Below are 21247 nucleotides of genomic sequence, written 5' to 3'. Positions count from 1 at the left end.
TTTCACAAAAGATAGTTTTATTTATGTTTGACTAATGCAGGCACAACTGGAGGCTGATTTTTCTTTCTTTGGCTTTCAGTATAAACACTTCTGGCAGCTCTCTATTTTGGGTGCAGGCTGAAGAACATTGTTTTGTAGTTGCAGAACACTGCTGGGTAAATCAGAGGACATTGTTATTACGACTGAACTTTTCTCTCGAGAAAGAAGGAGGAGTTGCTTTATTTTTTAATTCTGTGCAGTTTTATATACACCATTTACTCCAACTATTTGATGTTTGCCACACTTGTTATGAGTTTCTCCAGAGAGATGCTGTCTTTTGGCAGCAAAAGATAAAGTTGACTGATACAAATGAGTCACAGTACCCCAACAGTAATTAACAGTGATGCAATACCCCAGCGAAAAAGAGGACTTGAAGAATTAACTGTTGAGTTTTCTTGACGATGCAGCTGCACTTTAAGAGAGAAAGCTCAACCCATCATAGAACTCCATTGTGTACATTAGAGAAAAAAGCTTGGCAAGATACATTAAAGATTTTTGCTGAAGAGATACAAATATTTTGCAAGGTCAAAGGGCTCTCAGGCAGGCTGTACTCACTTCCAAAGAAAAGCAGGCAGTATGACAAAGAAACAATAATTTTTTTTTATCTCCATTTTCACACTTCATCATGTAAGAAGGACTGTCTTTTTCAACCTGCTGGACTGATTTAAGCCACCCTAACTCTAAGTTAACTTTCAAGTAAAAGTCACTGCACGGCATCCTAATCTTAGAAGTTATCCGTGCTCACGGTTTCAGCACAGTTCTACAGAAGGCCAATACTGCAATTTATAAAGTGGATTTTACTGCTCTGTGAAGTTTCTGTACAAATCTTACAGGTTTCAAGAAAAGGAATAGTTTTGTAAGAAGACGAACGATTGAAGCAACTGTTTTATAGCGCAATATGAAACTTGACACTGTTTTCTGCTGCCAGTATGATTCCCAAGTGAGATGGATAAATTGTGGTCAAGACCTGGACAGGTTAACTAGTGGTCATCAGTGCTGGTGGTACCTTTATATACAAAAAAAAAAAAAAAAAAAAAAAAAGGATTCTATTGGACAGGGCATTTGAAATTTAATACCAGACATGAAACAAGACATCTGTTGGACTCTCATTTGTTTCTCTTTGAATGGGCTTTAATTGAAAGCTCAGTGAAAAATGCAGGTTACATTCTTAGTGTTATCAATAGTTTGTAACAGCAACAACATCAGAACAGTGATGCATCTAATATTTATACAGTTTCTAATTTTAGATGTCTAAGAGCAATACATTATCAGATATATATATATACACACAATTTCAAGCAATTAAAAGTAAATAATAAACCCCTCCTCCCAAAACCCTGAAACAATATATTTCCTTACACTAATAATGTCTTTTTCACATATACTTGACAAAGAGTCTTTTTAAGTTACTTATCTTAAGAGTAATCTGTTAATGGAGATCCTGGACCAGCCCCATTAAAAGTTCAGTTTTAAGTTTATACAGCTTGCTAGCCACATAACCAGTGTGGCTTTACATTGTAAACAAATCCCAAATGTCTACAATGATTGGAATCACTTTTGTGTAAAGGAGATCTGTGCATCTCATGATGGAATAAATTTAAACAAATACATTAAAACAGAAAGAGAGAGAGAGAGAGAAATAGAGCTATTTGATGAATAAAACAGTTTGGGGGGATCGATTATGTGATTATTTAAAAAACAAGTTAACTTACTGGTAAGATTCTTATTTTCTATACAGAAGTTCTCGTTCATCTAGCACTAGCTGCTCTAGAAATAAGTTCTTTTAAAAAAGGGTTGATTTGTGTATTCAGAAGCATTGCTTCCAAGTTTAAAAGCTTGCCCTTTGGCAGTACAACTACAAAGTTTACAAAAAGTATCTCAGCTGATTGTTCTGTCTCATCTTGAGAGGATAGAGGTTGTAGTACTTGGAAACTTCAGCACGTGCACAAAAGCAGTAAGCGTGAAGCTTACCTTCAACTGGCACGACTCACCCTACCCACAGCGGGACTAAAAAGAGTACAATAAAATGCACCTAGAACAGCTCAAGCAAAAATGAAAACAGAAAACTGGAAACACCTACAGAGTGCAAGCATAGTTTAGAGTAATCTTGAAACTGCGGTAATCTTGCTCATTTTTTAATGAAATTGCAAATAAAAATCTTTTGAAGTTATTGAGCAGGGAATTCTGAATGTCGAAATGGAAGCTGAGCAGAATCCTACTGTTTAGTTAACTTGTGTCAAATGGGATGCGAAGACAGCTGCAGCTCTCTGACAGAGGTGATCGAAGATGGCTGATAAAGTTTGCAGTAGCTCATAATGTCCCATCTGGTTTATTCACTTGTTTGAAATGCCTAAAGGGCCAACTGCAGTTTAGTCATGTTCCTCTGGTGCATGTTGTGATGACGGACTAATTCATCAGACCTGGCAAATTTTTTTTGACAGCTGGGCCATCGGCAACTGAAAGGCTTTTCACCTGTTAACAAAACACCCTGTTATTAACTGGGTAGAAGAGCTTGCCTGGGATATCAGTATTCCTTCTCTTTCTGTAGCGTTGTGAGAAGCTAGGCAGGTCGCCACCAGGAAAGGTGTGCTGGGCCATCCTGAGAGGTTGTGGCCGTGCCCTCAGTTACTGCTCACCTCAGCACCCAGTGCTTTCTTACAGCTCACTCTGCTGATGTTCAGCCACAGCCTTTGCAGGCGAGGCACTGCATTCTGCAGTGGATCATTGCTGAAGACAGGCCCTTACTGGACATCCTAGCGTCACGTACGTGTTACTCTCAGTTCTGGGATGAACTACTTTAAAAGTAACTCTGGCATCTACAGAACCTTCGCTCACACCTTTGACTATCAGTCACTAGGAGAATTGTCAGTGATTATTTCGAGCTTGACCTCTAGTCAAGGAGAATTTTTCCTGCAAGTTCAATAAGTTTTGCCCAAAGTTATTCTGTGATGGTGAGGGTGGTGAGGGTGAGTGGTCAGTCAACATGAAGTTGCTGAACCAGACTGAAAGTTTCCCACTACTGTCTAGATTCCTTCCTGCAGGAGATTTTAAAGGACCAGAATACTTAGTATTTTTATAACGTTCCCATGAGTATAAATAATAGCCACTAAAAATGACCCCAAGCAAAGCGCTTGCAATTTTGACAAGAAACGCCATCACCTTTTTACAGTTTAATCTGCTGTCTCGATTTTCTACATTATGTGGAATTTCAGGCCTTGTGTCTGATGCTGCAGGAATGCTGCTGGAATGCTTTCATAAGCTCAGAGCAGTGCCCGGTGACTCCTGTTTCTTTTAGGCTTGCCTTTTCTTCCCCCCAGCTCAAGACAGACGCAGCATTTTATAGCAGGTTCAGCTCTGGGACAGGACTCTTCCATGCTGTCTTACACATCTCGTACTCTCCATCTCAGGACACCCTGGGGTAGGGTAGGACAAGCTCGTCCAACCATCTTCTTCTCTTCTTTGCCTCACACTTTGTACGTTTCGCAAACATCCAAATTCAGCAAAAACGAATCTGGGAGTGGCACCAAAGTTGCTTATTTCTGTTTGCAAAATCCCATGCGATAGACAGATCATATAAAGCAGGGAAATCTACGTAAAATCTATTCTATCCACGTGACATATATGCTGGCAAAAGCATCGACCATCTCACATGAGTGCATAAAACGGTAGGACAAAGCTGCCAGAGCTACTGATAAAAATCACAGACTGTATCAGGTGGTCTTCTTTCATCTCAGCTGCATTTGCAATATCATCCTGTGACCTGATGTGAGCTGTGGAGATTCTCACCAAACCACCACCACAAAAGCAGCATGCAGTTTTGCTGTTTCACAAGCAGTGTGATTGCCCACTCATGACAGGGATAACCATCTCTTAGTTCTGGGCTGGGCACAAACTACCTTACAGCTTCCCTGCACAGGTTCCAGAAGTCACTTTTTGATTGCTAAACATGTATATGGATGCGTGGAGCTTTTCTTTTGGATTCTTCTGTGGCTTTTTTACAGCTAAGGTTGCTCTTACAGTAAACTTGCTTGTGGAGACAAGAGAGCAAATAGTTTAACAACTGACTTACTTTAATCCCACAACAGATAAAAGTCACTTGCACTGCGCCTCATCAAAATTTAACATGGAACAAGTTAACAAGTTAATTGTTTTGTTGCAAGACTTAGAGAACATAAAAAGAAAGGAATGAAGCTACAGGGCAAGATGGACATGAAGAATCGCCAGCCATCACTCATGCTTGTTCCTCTCAGGTTATGTGTATTTTACAGTCTGAAGAGCACAACATCCAACTGCCGATGGGAGCATCATCACAGCAGGAGCAACTGGGCTGCAGAGCTCATGCAGAACCTCAGCTGGAGGGGCTATGAGGCAATCAGGGCCCAGGGGCAGCTGCTTTCAGCAACAAGGGAAGTGTGGGCTTGGATTGCGTGGAGCAAGGAAGAACTAGAATGGGGAGATCAGTTTCACTAGAGAAAGTGATTCTTCACTGATTTAGCTGGCTTAGGGTAAAAAAATTACCGAAGTCAGGAAAGTATGGAGTCCTTCCCTGAATCAGCAGATCAGCTAGCGGTAAAATGTGAAGGGAAATGTAGTTTCTCCTAACTTCCTAACACGTGGTAACCACTTGCCATTTTGTCTCCATGAGAATGTTACCTCTTGATGATTAAGAAAGCAGCTTTCTTCGTGCACATGCACCAAACCCAGGTCCTACAGTTCACCATGAGCTACAAAGAGAACTTAGCAATACGTCCATGCTCTTTATCTTCTGCAAGTTGCAAATGCTGATATTGCCACTGCTTTATCCAGTTAGTGCCACAGAAAATGCCATTATTCTTAGATGAATTGCTTCCTTTATGAAAATTTCTTATTTGTTTTTGAAAGTCTTTAATATGTGTTTTTATGGTCATGAAGAGAAAAAAGAATCCTTAGTAGAGGAAAAAGGATTTTCAAGCTCCTTGTCGATCAGTAGAGAAACTGAATCTAAAAGGTTAAACTCAGTACGGCAAATACTGTGATGCCTAATGACATGACAAAATGCTTGGTAAACAACTACTTCATAAAAATACTGCCTATGTAGTGGAAGGGAGCAGAAAATGTCAGTTCACAAGAATAATTCTAAAGCTTACAATACAGATGACATTGCAGTTGCTTCTTAATGGTGTTTATATTTACGTGAGGGCAGAGTAGACTAAAATGCCTGCTATTTTTTTTTCCACGTACTGCTATGAAATATTATAGTTTCTGCACAAAGGTCCTTGAATATCTGAGTAAGCTTTTGCTTCAGCGTCTGTCCGTATGAGTTTGCAAGAGGCACTCCTTTCATCTTCTGGAGAGATTACAAAGCAGCAGCAGCAAGATCTTTGCTGTGCTACACTGCATTAGGCTCAAGTGACACTTAGGAGAAGCACAGGTAGGCATGAATGCTTTAGATTACAGACCTTCAGCTGGAGCTGGAATTAAAATTTCTTTCTTGTAGGTTTTTTCAGGGAACACAAGAGATGGAGTTGACATTTGTGGGCTGAGGCCATGATGTTCATTTCACTATAGCTAACAGAATATATTTTATCAAGCTGAAAGTTCATGAAAAAAAAGAAAGCATAGTTTCAAAAGTCACTTAAATCCCATTGGAAAAAGTGACCATGATATTTAGGGAATACAGTCACACTGGCAAGCCAGCACACTCTGAAATTATTTCTGATGTTTAGAATATTTAATACTTGTTAAGAAACTTTCTAATCATGTAATTTACAACAATATTATTTAAAACTTATAAAAAATAATGAAATATAAATGTGAAGAAAAGTTTACGCACTTGTTTTACCTGTATGAGTCCTGGTATGAGTCTTCAGATGATCAGATCTGGAGAATTTTCTCTGACAGGTTTTACATTGGAAGGGTTTCACACCTTGAGTGAGGAAGGAAAAAATCTTTTTTTAGAACCCAACACCTTTTGGAAGGCTGAATGACATCAGTTATTTCTGAATTTTCAAAAGTCTGGATTTTTGTAGTCCTGTTCTGAAACTTCCCATGTGCCATGCAGGGTGCACTCATGTTTCAGCTCCCAGGCAGGGGGCCAGGGCCATTACCATCTCCTTTTCTGTGATTTTAAGAAGAGCAGTTGTCTAGCCTGTTCATCTAGACCTCCAAGAACTCCAGAAATGCTGAAATGGGCTGTCTTGATATTTCAAAAAAAGATCAAGCATAAAAAAATTGTGATGAATTTGGAATGAACTCACAAATAGTTTGGCTGTCTCAGAATATGAGTAAATGATAACCCAGCAAGTGATTCGCCAAGAAGGACTGCAGCATGTAGGCGGGACTCAGTCCTGATCATGACTGCTGCTGCCTTCTCCACTGGATGTTAACATCTGCTATACACTTTCCTGGCTATTCTTAGTGAATTGCACTCCAGTATAATCCAACCAGCCAGATCTTTGACATTTCTCTCCTTGCTACTCCTAGAACCCTTCTGGAGAGGCTAAAATCTAAGATTAGGTGTCTTCTGAATTAGGTACTTTAGTTGCTATGGCTTTTCCTTCTCCCTTCTGCTTTCCACATGGAAGTGCCCAGTAAGTTCATCAGCCTTTCATGCTGCACATAGTGTCATTGCCACACACACACCAAAACATCTACAGCAGCACTTATCTGGTTACTCACTGGCAACTCTTCCTTGCAGAGCTCTCTGGCTTTAAAAAACAGTAGATTTATTACATCGGAATACTATATAGCAAGCAGTTTCATTTAGAAACCTATTTGAAAAAGATGGTGATCGGATAAAAAGGGCACCAAAGTAGTGCTTAAATGCCAACAACAACAAAAAAAGCAACACAGTTACAACCCCCTCCTAAAGTGAACTTTAATAATTTGTCACTACTGGCATTGAGCATTAGCAGATGCATCAGAAGTTTAGAAGCACACTTTCTGGATTCCAATTTAAATAGAGATATGAACTCTTTTAAACAGTACAGATGCACTGCCAGCATACCTGTGTGTCGTCTTTGGTGCCGTTTGAGTTGGTCTGAACGAGAAAATCTTCGTTCACAGTCCTTAAAATCACACTGATACGGTTTTTCACCTGCAAAGTACAAACAGTTTATCTGAAAATGTGGCCAAAGTGGGAAGCGTGTCAGCTAGAATCAGCAGATTGAATGCACTACCGTAAGAAATGTAGGCTTCCCCACTTTCTAAAGCGATTTAAAGGAAGGACAGCCTCAATTGCTACAGAACCATACAACTGTGCTGGAACCAGTGGGGAAAGGCTGGCATAATTTACACATTGTCATCATTCTTGAATCTGCTCACTCTAAAAAATGGTCCACTAGATGAAAGCTATCAGAACTTTTGGGTTGTAAGATATTTTTTGTCTTCTGCTGAAAAAGAACAGAATTTTTTTTTCTATATTTCTTTGGAATCTACAAAAAACCCTTGTCAGTGGTTCCAGCTATAAGTAATTTGTACAGGAGAACAACTTGCTGCTTGCTCTAAGTCAATTTTCAAGCAAAAACTAAGTAAATGATGTGGTGATTTTCACCATACTAGATGAATTAAAGAAAGTGAGCAAAACTCAACCACAAAATAATACGTTCTTCCCCAAAACTCAAATGATGTTTCTTCCATAAAGCAATTCTAAATAGAATTTTGCTGCACGCTTCCTGCAGGCAAAGCTGTGAATTATTGCAAAGCTTCATGTCAACGCAAACTCCTCCTCCACCCTGTACAGCTCAGCAGAGACCTTCAGCATGCATTCTCCCTGAGTCCAAAAGTAAGCTTCTGACTTAAAATAAATAAATTAATTACTATTTTGAAACTGTCATAAATGAACTTAGTTTTTAAAGGCAAAGGGATTCACCAAACACAAAAAGATGCAAGAAGAAATGAGCAATTGAGGAGCCTGAGGAAAGATTGCTGGAAAGGTTGCTGGAATACCACAGAGCTGGTGAGAATTCATTCAGCATAAAAAAACCCTACTCTGTGTGCTCTTACAGGAGGAGCTGCGTGACATTTCAGACCTCATTATCATCTAGTCTAAGGCCCCATTGCACAACACTGCAATCCTGCAAGAGACTACGATATAATTGTACTTCTACCTACATCAAATCTGTTTCCAGGGCCACAGCCCTGCAGAGAAGCCTCACTCAGCACAAAAGCCAAAGAAACATCTCTCACTGCAAAGCCAACAGATCCTACTTTTTATCGGGAAGATACACATTGGAACAGCTGGGATCTGCTCTATCTACTGTAGAAAGTTGAGACTCAAAACAAAGACACAGAATGAAGGACCTAAAGAACGAAAATCAGCTGCAGATACTGGAGCTGTGGTTTTGATTACTTTGAGTGTGTTTTTAAACACAAGTCATTCAAATCTTCACCGGAATTATCTTCATTCCTGATTATATTCGAATGAGAAAAAGGCTTTTCTTAGCACCTGTTGCATCTTCACTGGGAACAGCACATCCTGAGGTACTGCCAAGGAATATGTCTGATGTCACATTCATGTTGTTCGTTATTTGTGAAGGCTAGATGGTGCACCTTACATACATTTTAGTTTGGAATCATTAGGATGACAGGGTGTGATATGGGATGTAAGGGCATAAAGACATCCCTGGTTTCAGAAAGAAGTTTCTTTTCCTGGCCTTTTCTTAGCTGCCATTTAAGAACTGCTATGGAGTCATTTGAAAGGCTAATTAATAGAACTATGCTATGCTCAGGACCATGGTCTTCGATCTCAGCCCCAACTATTTTAGTTCAAAGCAGAAGCCTTCTGATCTAGGTAAGAACATAGGCAGCAAGTTAAGAAGAGCATTCCGAATTCATACCGACGCGGTTAGAATCAAGATTTCACAAAAGCAGCTGGATCTGCAAGGACAAGTTAACTTCCTGTGACGGTCACCCAAAGGAGTTCAGTGATTCTCAAACCGAGGTGTGGACAACTTCCACGTCTGCTGCGCTTAATTTATTAGCATCAAGGATTAAAGTTGCCACAGGTGTTTGAAATAGTTCCGCACACTTTGACCACAAGGGCTCCCAGGGGGGTGCCTGCTTTTCAGAAACCACTTACTTCCCAGGAATTCTGCCCTTTGGCAGATTTAAGAGGGGAAATGTCAGCAGTGCAGAATGCAGTGATAGGATGATTGCCTGCTAATTGCAATGTAAATGCAGCAGATAGTTAAGGAGGTCTCTGAATAAAATAGTATAGCAGGTCTGATAGCCTGTGCATTAAAGTATTTCTTCAAGTACTTTGAAATATAAATGATTAAATTAAGGACAAATGTAAGCAATGTACTTTTTAAAGGAATCAATCCAACATGCTTACACAGAAATAACACTGATGCTATAGAAAATAAACAGTAAATAAACAAAAGGCAACACAATATTTGGCCAGAAAGCCTAACTTCTCTTTCCTTCTACATCTTCCATGCCAACTAGTGTCAAGAAAGAAGCCTGCTGAAGCCAGCTGAAACATAGCAGTTAATTTCTGTCAGTTTTACTAAAACAGAATCACCGAGTTGTCCCATGTTAGAAATCCGCTGGTGCCCCATGAGGTCACTATGCAGAAAGGGGTTAGACCAGTGTCTTGTTTCCCTCACCCTATTACAGCCCCCCCAGTAAAAGGCTCGAGCCTCTCAATGTACAAAAAATATCCCGTAATACTGTCACCTTCCTATGTGACCATATACAATTTCAAAACAAAACAGGAGAAGATGGAGCTTCACCAGTCCTTTCACCTGTGACTCGAAGGATCCCACGATTACTTACATTTTATTACTGAAAGAGGGCAACGAAAAAGGCTAAACTTTGTGCATAATGAGAGGATGGATGGGATAGCAGTGCTGGAATGCTATTCAGAAAGATATTTAGAAAAAAATAAGCTCAGTCATCACAGAACAAGTTTGAATCAGCCTTTGCATTCATGGCAATAAATACACTGAATAAAACAAACCTTCTTGCTCAAAGCGGGTTGACTCAACCTAGAGGAAGTGTGCACATCTCTGCTGCAAATTAATTTGCACAGACACATGGGAAAGCAGAAATTCTACTGCTGCAGTAGTTGCACAAATATTCATAATCATTTCATGTCATTAAGGCACACAGCAAGAGCAGAAGCTTGTTGCTAACCAGAGAACAAGGGAAGAGGAGGCCAATTTTGAAACAAAAGACAGCAAGTCTTAATGAGTATCTGAAAGCTTGTCTATACTCACTTCACCAACTTCAGCTGCTTTTCTTCTACACCCTACTAATCAAACAAGCACAATCCCCATCATCACAGCTTTACCACGCCACTGTGTTTCTGTTCAACACAGTTTGCTTTAGCAAACTCAGAAAACTTTTGTTTTTCTATTTAGTATAGGTAATGTTTTCTGTCATTTTCACACCAGAGCTCAGGTGTGAGACAATCTCATGACGTTTGCAAAAACAGATCTCATATTTTAAACACATAAATAAACTTATTTCATCTCACAGAAATGGGATTATTTCATTATTTCAAAGCAACACTGACAGAAAGTGCTATCCTATAAGTTACTGCACTGGATACTTTAGGGGTCTGTGTAGTTCCCAGCTGAAGCACAACAGCACCCACTTATCTTCTGCTTACAGAGAAGATAGAGCTCTGTCAGTCAAAGGTGCTGTAATGATGAACTGCAGTAACGACTGTAAGGCATTTAGCAGCGTGGTCACACTTGCCATGAAGAAAAGATATTTTGTTAGTCAAAGCAAAGAAATTGTTCTGAGATGATTAGCAAGAAATTGGTTACTTATCTGCATTATTTGTGCTGCCCAGGGCCTCAGAAATTCACTTCCAATAGCTATCCCCTGCCACATCAAGTATTTACTTTTTTAATTACACATTGTCATACTTCATTGTAGAAACTGATACCTGCAGTTGAGCACATGTAGGCTGAAGAATATCCCCAGCAAAAAGGCAGAGGGTATTTTCTCTACAAAAATACTGTTTGTCACTAGTGGTAAAAACAGGTTACAGAAACCAATTCTGTGTGGCAGGGCCCTGTTTGATTTTGCAATACTGCAACCAGTGAATGGAAGATCTGCTGAGCCAAGTTCTCTGCAAATATTTATGACGGAAAACAAAAAGATAAGCAAAAGTGAACATTATTTCATAATGATATAAACTGTTTTTCCAATATCAGGTATATGTAACAGCTTGTTTTCACATTGTGTGTCCATAGTTAAAAAACTGACCTACCACTATACTAAGAAAGGTGGGAAGGGCTTCAAACCCATGAGTGAGTACAGGACCACCTTACGGGAGGATGAGTAAAATCCTGTGAGTAAAGGAGTAAAAAATATTGGCCGTAAAGTGGTATCCCAAACAAACAATCCTCCACTTGAACTACTATCTGACAGTTCTCTAACCTCAAAATGGCTCGTCAGGATTCCCCGTTAAAGCGCCAGAGTGGAAGAAGATGTGGTATGTACCAGGCAATACGTTCGCCAGCTTCTTTCCATCTAAGTGAGCATGCTGATTCCAGCAAACCCAATTTCTATACTTTGCAGTGAACTCCAGAGCAGTGGTATGGAATGGAGTTTGTTGTGTTACAGGCAGAAAAGTGACACGAGAGCCTAGGAGACAGCTACATAATTATCAACATATGCCAGCGGCCTCATCTTAATTATAATTATCAACATATACCAGCAGCTTCATCTTAATCACACTGGTCACTGAAGATATCCCCTCGCATAAAACCAAAGATGTGGAGAACACCAAGATGATAAGTGTGAGCTGTAGCAATCGTAACTGCTACCAACAAAACACACACATTGCTCATAGCAGTGACTGATCTGCTCTTGGAGACAACAGCTCTGCAGGAAGGGCACTTCTAGTATCACCAAGTCCAGCTGCCTGACCCTTTCAGTGCTAACCAAAGGTTACAGCATCTCATCCAAATGCCCCTTGAACACCGACAGGCACGGGGCACCAAGCACCTTGCTAGGAAGCCTGTTCCAGTGTCTGACCAGCCTCACGGTAAGGAAACATTTCCTAATGCCCAGTTTGAATCTCCTGGTGCAGCCTCGTGCCATTGCCGCACGTTCTTTTGATGATGAGGTTTTCCACAAGAGGCAGCCACAGATCAGGGTCAGATAAAGAAAGACACGAAGTTACCTAGAGGGCTGGAAATGGCTCTACACCACAAACAGTCAGTTCAGCTGCCCAGAAGAGCACGGGACTGACCACATGGGCACCAAATCCACACCTTCCACTGTGCCACGCAGCCAACAAGATGTGTTAACTCAGAAGTGTTAGGTCTATCCACTCCACATCCTCCCACACATATAGTTCACAAAGCACTGAGAAAAGCTAGGAATAACAGCCTACAAGAAGATACAAGAAGTGAAGGGCATCATGTCTTAGGTATCTACAAGCAGCTGGGAATTTAAGTAAAATTTCCAGATAATAGTTATAGGAAATGGTCGGTGCTCATGCAACAAGCTGGAGGATGGAAACCTAAGTGTCCCTGCCAGTCTGACAAAGGGACAAACTCCTTTCTAATCCTAAACCTGAATGCCTCAGCCACACAGTTTAACCAATTACCCAAGCAACACTCTCACCAGCAGTGCAATTCCCCCTTGCTTCCTCTCTTTAGCTCCAAGCAACCTTGGAAGTTCACATGGTGTTATCTATCGCGACATTTCTATCAGCAAAGACAAATCTGGGTGTCAAACTCACCACTTACAGAAAGCAACTTGCAAAGGTTAGATGGAGAAAAAACAAGTTTTATTATCAACATAACACAATATAATGGCAGAAGGATCTGGGTACATCTGTAAAGAAGAGATGTCTGAGGGGAAAAAAAAACGTTTTTCTCTCTTCTGTTCCACTATAGCATAAACCAAAGGAGAAGGAAGGGCTGCTTATGACCTCAAATACAAGGGAAGAAGCCTCTCTAGGGATGCTAGGCTGTTTCAATCCTATTCCCTATCTTGTCTGGGGCTATTGTGACTCTACACAGCTAGATTATATAATGCTGGATATCCCCTTTAGTTTAAGAATAATAATAATTAAAAAAAAAAAAAAAAGATGTAAGCAGAAGTTCCTGTGGGGGCATCCAGAAATAATACTGGGAAAGCCAAGCAACTAACTGGAATAAAATACAGAAACAGAACGATTGTTATCGCTAAGGTAAAGAGTAAATCAACCTAGGAATGAAAGAAGTTGTGATTATGAGAAGGATTCAGAACTGTTTAGGAATACTCAAGAAAAATACTGCTGTTAATGCACCCCAAAAGATCTCCAAATTATTTTCTGTTTCAAATTTATTTACAGAAAATATAATAGCACTTCTGTAGACCTTTGGTTCTAAAGACAAAATTCCACTTGCAATCTAAATTATATCTATAATTTTAGCAAAACTGAAGATCTCTGTCAGTATATTTTATGACTTGCATACTCAGAAATAAGAAATGCTTTGTAATGTTCACTTCTTACCTGTCATTGTTAAATGCAAGTAACTCATGTCAGCATATGATATCCAAAGGAAAAGTGTGCAACTATTTTTTAATGAAATATCTGTCGATCTGCTAAGTCTTAACAGTTGTTTGTTTCATCCTTTTGACCTTCTGTCAATGTTGACTCAACATCCATATTTACAGATTTTATTCACAGGTTTCTAATTAGCACAGAAAAGCTGTCTGAATAGAGATGTGATGAGCAACAAAAACATGCATAAGGAGCATATCTAAAGCTATCGTTACATATTTTCAACACTATAAAACTTTACGTAGGGGAAACAGTCCCTTTTAATCTTTTGCAGGGTACAGCAAGGCATTTTATTTCATTTTCAGATGCAAACTGAATGGCCTGAATTCGGAGAGAACTCGGATCTTACCATACAAATTACTGGCTTCTAGCTCAACTCTCCATGGGATGACCCCACAGCAATTACGCTCCTTTGCCAATCCCTGCATCTGACCCCAACCAGACAAGTTTGTACAGGGGGATGAGATTATAGTAAATGTCTCACTTGCTCTTGCAGAAGAAACTTCTTCATAGTTAACAACACTTAAAGTTTGGAACAAGCTTTGATGCTTCTAAATTTAAAAATTAAAAATAAAATTCACAGTCCTGAATGCTGCCCTGTAACAGTAAGAGAGGGAGGCAGGTGATCTACTTGCTGTCAGCACTGCTCTGTGTTTTACTTCCGTGGATGCCCAGATTTCTGCATCCAAAAGAGGGGCTGCCCCGATGACAGAGCACAGACACCCCTCAACCAATAGAGTCTGCCGGAACATTTCTAAGCTGTTTTAAAATCCCCCTGCCCCCCGTAACACGACGTGTGCCATTCGATGGCATCACTTACCAGTGTGCTTTCTGCTGTGCATCTGTAAATGGGACAGCTTGAAGTATCGCTTGTTGCAGCCGGGGTAGGCGCACATGAAGGGACGTTTCTCATTTGTCTCGCTTGCTGACCGCACGATGGTCGGAGCCACGCCTGGCACTCGGCGCACATCCTACAATGGCACACACTTGCTAATGTGATGGGAACGTTCACAAGCTCGTGCTCAGCAAACCGAAAGGCAAACAGTCAGAGGCACTTCTCCAAGACAAGAGATGCTTAAATACAGCACACCGCAAACCGTAACTTATTCCACATTCCAATGAAATACAACATTAGTGTATCTTAAGCTGTTATTTCCAGAGCATTAAAATTGTATGAAGGTGAAACAGTGAACTCAAAATTATCCCATTAATATTTATATGCAAGATTAAATATTCTGCCCTCAGATATTGCAGTAAGACTGACTGGCATAAGAAATAGTTTTAAGTATATACCGCCACACAGATAAGAGCATTAGCCAAAGTAACACTGTAGTACATTAAATATCCATATGAAATTAAGGTGCAGGCAAATAAATGTATTGGGTTAATACAGATTGTTAAAAAATCAAACAAGAAAAACTGGTGGAGCTGTTGAACAGATTGGCTTCAGTGAGTTTTGGCCATCATCCACCAAATGTTCCACCAAAGACCATCTTCTCCTCCTGACACAGTGAGCTCCCATAAGCACGCCAGCTGCTTACTTTTATTTACTGGGCAAAAAGCTGGCTCACAAACCTGTTTCTGAGAGTTTGCTACTGAATAGTGACTTGTGAAACCAATACAGAACAGAAGAAGGAGAAAAAAATGCCATCTGAAAACTTCCATCTACGCTGATTACACAGAAAGAGCAACACATAAGAGGCAAATGTTATGTGGTGATTTTTCCATTGGTTTTAAGAAGCTGTATCTTTTACAGTGGTGTTTATTGATGATATAACCGTTTGAGAAAAAGAGGAAATTCACTTCCATGAGTAAAAAATTCCTTCCAAATGTTCTCTCTAGTCATTAGGAAACAATCACTTCTTATATTATTTTTGTTTTAAGGAGATGTGTTTGAATTAGTAAAGCTTTGGAAATGCTTAAAAGCAAAATGTCATCTAGCACCTTCTTACACATTTGTCAGACTTCGTCCACTGTAACACAAGTTCCACATGGCCAAAGTGGCTGGAGCTAGAAGTTGCAAGCTGTATCTATTTTGGACCATCTGGAGCAGCCGGTAAGAAACACTGCCTCACAAGTATCTTTTAGAAATAAACAATTTTAAATGACTGTGTCAGAAAGAAATCTTACATGATACTTCAGTGTTTTCAGTGAAGTCACTTAATGTCAACCACTTCTCGGTGCCACAGGGAAACTCAAATCAAAGTTGAATTTATAAATACTAGCAAGGTAGTAAGTGAACATTACAAACAGGCAGCAGCGTTACTTCCCTGTGAATAACGCCCTACCATACTCACTTGTATGCCTCTAAAAACTCCATGGGTGTGTATTCTGTACTGGGCCCCACAGCTGTATAACATGGGAGCACTGTGGTTCTCATTTTCATATCCTGTCGTATGGCTGCAAATAAAGAAAGGAATAATGGAGAAATGAAATATTTTTCAGTTCTTTGCTCCACGTGAGAGGTTTAATTTCTTAGCTTGGTGATAACATATGCAGAGTTTGTTTTCATAGGCAGGATATCCAAGCTCAAGTGGAATTCGCCGAAGGAAGCCTGCTCCACCTTCACGTGGACCTGCTCCCTTATGGCACGGTGCACAGACTCCAAACACACAACTGTTAGCATCCCCTAAGACAGTCCAGGAAAAAAAAAAAAAAAAAGGAAGAAGAAGAAAAAAGAAAAAAAAAACACTTCACGATTTGAACTCTGATGTGTTTCCACAAAGATTCTAGGTAAGGGGGAAAAATCCACATAGCAGCATAACTGTGTCGTGTGCGCATGTACACATTATTTATCAGCTAAACGTGGGGCTGGCAATTGCTAATATCTTTTGGAATGAGCAAAATGCTTCAAGTTTCACATTAAGTGCAGTGGATTTTTGTCAGCACTTCATGACTCAGATATTACCAGATACTACCAAGAAAGTGATGACATTTATAAGAACAGCAGTCATGTACTCATAAACAGAGATTACAAATCAGTGTCCAAACTATTTATCCCACATATCAGCCTGCAGGATGCACTACAAATTAACCCTTTATTTAAAAAAAAAAGAAAAAAACTGTACATTATTGGGATTCCTTACGCAGCATCATGACAATTTTAAAAATGTGTAACTTATGCTGTGTTTTCAGGGCGAATCAGCCACATATTTATCTATTTATGTTTATTTTTCATAATCTTACACTCTTCTGTCTAGAACACTAGGAATACTGCAGGTTGGTTGTTTTTTTCCTGCTCGTGACTTTCTTCATGTTACAATAATATAAACATACTTTAAAAGAGTGTGTTAGATTAGTGTGGACGTTGCCACATGTATTAATGGACACTGGTAAATGTTCATATTTCACACTGCACTAGAAATTAGAAAGCCCAGAACAAAGCCCAAGGGCACGGAGCTAGGGACAAAGATGGATACATAGGATGTTATCCCAGTCTTTGCCAAATGCTTGCAATAGCAATTTTAAGGGGTCCCTGAGGCCCAGGCTCTCGTTTCACTGTGCCTTCCTTTCTCTTCACTCAAAGTTCATGTGCAGAGTAGAATTACAAGGAAGTTTTAAACCTCTTAAGTGATTTGCAGAACAGCCAGTGGAACTGGAATGCGGGAGATGTTTCAACAGTTTGTGAACTTTGCTAAAGAGGAAGGGAGCACTACTTGTGAACTGCTGTTACTCCAGCACGTGGGTCACATTCCTTGTTATTCCTCCACTTAGCAGCCTGCAGGCTGCCACCTGGCACATGTGTTCCTCTAGTTCAAGTCCTCTGCTGCTTCAAACACTAGGTTCAAATCCTGGCTCCACCTGGCTGCTCAAAAAGGCTGCACTTTCTAGGAAAGCACATTCTGCTTGTTTCAATTTTAGGTGCCAACCAGGTGATTATAATGAAATCTGCCTTTGGGTGCTGGCAATGAAGTATCTTTGATCTGCAATATTATCTTTAGTAATAAGAGAAAGGAATATACTGTTAGCTGATTTAGATGCATTAAACACTTCTCTAGACACCATTTCTAACAAAACTCCTCTCTGCTCAGGGTCCAGATGCGGCCTTTTGTTCCATAATACAAATAACATTTACACAATTCCCATTTCCCACCAGCACTGAATTTTCCTCTCCTTTTACAGAAGCACAGAATGGCCAGGGTTGGAAGGGACCGCAGGGATCACAAAGCTCCAACCCCCCACCACAGGCAGGGCCACCAACCTCCCCATTTCATATCAGCCCAGGCTGCCCAGGGCCCCATCCAAGCTGGCCTTGAACACCTCCAGGGATGGACGGGGATCCACAGACTCTCTGGGCAGCTGTTCCAGCACCTCACCGCTCTCTCAGTAAAGAACTTCCCCCTGACACCCAACCTCAATCTGCCCTCCCTCAACTTCAAACCATTTCCCCTTGTCCTGCTGTTATCCACCCTTTCAAAGAGCAGCAAAGCCTATAATTGATAAAAACAAGGTGAAAAGTACCAAGCCCATCATGCATGATACTCATGGTAATCACAAATTAACACAGAAATTTGATGAGAATGTGCATTAGTAAGGAGGAATTCCTGCAGTAGAAGCTATCTCTGATCTGTAACGTGTCAAGAAATAAAAGCTAAATATGAACTCCAGCTCTAGTTACCCTGTGAGTAGCTGTGTGTGCTCTCACTCCATTCCTGTGCTACCAACTGAGACGCCAACTCAGATAAGAAGAATTTGCAGAGCTGAAACTTTAAAGGAGGAACAGGAATATACAGTAAAATGTTATGGCACCAAACACAACCTCACTTCCCCTCCAAATTCACATTTTCCAACTTCCAGTGTTGAATGCTTCTGCAAAAAACATTTGGTTCTGAAGTAACTCCTCCCAAGAATAAGAAGCAGAACAAAGAGCCTGCCTGTGCCCTCAAGAGTGACTCTATGAGTGAGAGTTATCCTCTGGATGTGCTCCACCTCAGTTTTCATTGCATGTTTGGGATGGCTTCCTCAACATTCAGCCTTTTTCGTATTTCCTCCCATTATTTCTAATTATACTTCATTATAGCTTTACACAAAACTGCTACACTTAGGAGATAAAAACTTTTCAGAGCTTCTTGACTCACGGAACACTAAGAGGTGAAGAGCCATCTATTTAAACAGCTCTCTTTGAGAAACGTTTAGCAAGCAGGAATCATGGTTCCCATCTCATCAGCGCTGGCTGGTTGGTCATAAGATGATAACTGCAAGACAGTGAGATTTGGTGCTTAAGGTGATATTTATTCACTATGGAATAATCTGTTCTTTGTGGAGATAGAAATTAACAGTGACTGCTCCTCCTGATGAATGGAGAAACACGAATGCTGAAGGCGGGAGGGTTCAAAACCAGTCCCCACCACTGTTTTCTTGAACTTCACCTTCCGTCAGTAGTAACCTTACTGTGAAGGAAGATTTTTTTGCTCTGTACCCACGATGTATGCCACAAAACATATGTCATGCTTCACACAGCAGGCTTGCTTTATAATGCTTGTAGCTTATATACTAAAATAAAAGCTCCAACAGAAAATATCAATCTCCTGAATACACTGCTGAAACTCAAACGTCTACTGCCTACAAAAGATAATGACTGCATATGAACGATGCAAGTAACTGATGGATGTATGTCTCCAGTACATCGAGTAAATGAGAATCTTCAGAGGGTAGGAGATCCCTCAGCTTTTAACTTTTCCTGTCAGACAAACAGAAAATACCTCACACACGTAGGTCCTAAGATCTATACAAATAATAACAAAAAATTGTCCCAGTACACTCTCCGGACAGGTAACATTCCAGACCTTCACCAAAGCAATGTACATTTCAGATCCTCTAACAGCATCTGCACTGTGAATTAAAAAGATGACACATTAGAGATGATGCCATGCTGTTCAGATGAGCAGAGAGAGTTCAGGGCAGATAAACACTGACACCTCAAGAGAGAGAGGCTTCTCCAGCAGGCCCACGTTCCTTCCCACAGGTGGGCTGCTCAGGCAATGCCCCCCACGCCCCAGGTTGTGCCCCCCGAGCACGGCTGGTAGCATGGCCAAAGCTCCAGGGGCTGAGCTGGAGAGATTCAGCTGAGGCCAGGGGGGTAATCAGGGCACGGGCAGTGGGAGGAAAAGGAAAAAAAGCCTAGTAAGGCTTAGCTACATTTGGGAGAGACTCTAGACCAGTGCCTCCACAAGTCCTAAAAGGACTCAAGAGCTAAGTAAGGCTGGATGCAGCCAAACTGGCCTGTCAGGAATTTCTGTTTGAGTAAAGACTGAAGGACTTGACTTCACAGTGTGTCTCTGCCTTTGCTTGCAAATACACAATTCCCTTGAACTTCAATGGGAACAGGACACGGGCAGAACTGGACTACAAGTATTTGCAATTCACCACGTTAGCTGGTGAAACGACGACTCGGTATTTTGTCCTCCGGTTCTAGGCAGCCAGAAACAGACCTGGAAACATATCCATACAACGCAGCTCCAGATAACTGGGCAACAAAGACTTGATACTTGCAAGGCGAAAGGCTAAGCAAGCAACAGTGTTGCAGATCCTTGGAAGGGCCTGCATTTACCCTCAGCCCAGCGCATCCCCGGCACCCGGAGAGTAGCTCTTTTAAATGATTCATCCCAAAGTTGTACAGATCGTACAAAGATTAATAAAAATGAAGGTTTTACTGATGAGAATGTGTGATGAAAAACAGAGCAGCTTTAGAGAGTTATATCAATCTAAGTGGTTATAAAAAAAACTCATAAAAGATGACATTCTAATCTGAATATTTAAAAAAAAATAAGCAAGCTGCAATTTCTCTCTCACACCATTTTTACTTTGTTAAACTGAAATTGTCTGTCTAATGTATAAGCCATTTACAGCTTAATCTGTAGAGTCAAGCTTTTTACTATTATTTCATGAACCAAAAAAGGGAAGCTTTAGGGCACACTGAGAAGAGTTAGAAAATTTCAGATGAAAACACGAATACAAATTGATTCATGAGATTCAGAGTTGGAAGAATAAAAAAAGCCAGAAAGCAAGATTACATAAAGCAGGCACCACATTAAGCCTCAATTTAATTGTGTTTCAATGCAAGAACAGGAATTTTAGGGTTTAGAAACAGAGCCAAAAATGAGGCGAAGTGAGGGTGTGGGCTTGTCCCGTTGATAACAGAACATAAAGGAAGAGAAGTAGAGTTAATTCCCTCTGCTAAAATATTTACCATCCTAGCACCCTGGGAAAAATACGTATGGAGACAGCAAAAAGATTCTGATTAGTTATATAGGAGATCATGTGTCTGCCTGTTTTGTGTCTAACACCAGCACGGAGTGTGGACTGTAAAGCTGCATTTTTAGCTGTACTTTCCAAGGCAATGAACATCACAAAAACGTTATTTCACACACTGCAGCCATTCTGCCATCTTCAATGAGAAAACCAGCTGGAGAGGAAGGCACTGGACTTCAGGGCACCCTACTCTCACTGCCTTCAGCAGTTCAGAGTTGTTTTTTGTTTTGTTTTGTTTTTTTACTTTGACTGCAGTAGAACCAGGATTTCACCCAGCACTTCCCTTCAAAATGAGACCCTCAGCTATCAGTGGGAAAGGGAAAACCGAGTGCTACAGACAGTGGGTCACTGTCCATCTCAAATTCATGTTGACTGCAGAACTGACCCTGAGTAGTAAGTTTTACACCTCCATATTTTCTAATAATACCGTTATAGGAAACAGAAAAACCTTCACAATTCACT

At 40.5% G+C, this 21247-nt stretch overlaps 1 protein-coding gene across 5 annotated transcripts in view; it reads right to left on the bottom strand.

The window, feature by feature from the left end:
• Positions 1-246: 246 nt before the first annotated feature.
• WT1 (WT1 transcription factor) overlaps positions 247-21247 on the bottom strand; it is a 33508-nt gene continuing 12507 nt past the window's right edge. Inside the window, exons 5-9 of one of the 5 annotated variants that reach the window (XM_085223852.1) lie at positions 15832-15934; positions 14355-14505; positions 7025-7114; positions 5861-5944; positions 247-1045 (exon numbers count right to left, since the gene is read on the bottom strand). In XM_085223852.1, coding sequence (XP_085079978.1) covers positions 1020-1045; positions 5861-5944; positions 7025-7114; positions 14355-14505; positions 15832-15934 — 454 coding nt within the window. In that variant the 3' untranslated portion in view covers positions 247-1019. The other 4 variants (XM_085223851.1, XM_085223854.1, XM_085223850.1 and 1 more) reach the window with 4 other exon arrangements.

This window comes from Meleagris gallopavo, chromosome 5 (genome assembly GCF_905368555.1).
Source record: "Meleagris gallopavo chromosome 5, MGAL_WU_HG_1.1, whole genome shotgun sequence".
In the NCBI taxonomy this organism is placed as follows: Eukaryota; Metazoa; Chordata; class Aves; order Galliformes; family Phasianidae; genus Meleagris; species Meleagris gallopavo.
Note: the sequence above shows the minus strand (reverse complement) of the source record. Positions and strands in the feature narration are given on the sequence as shown.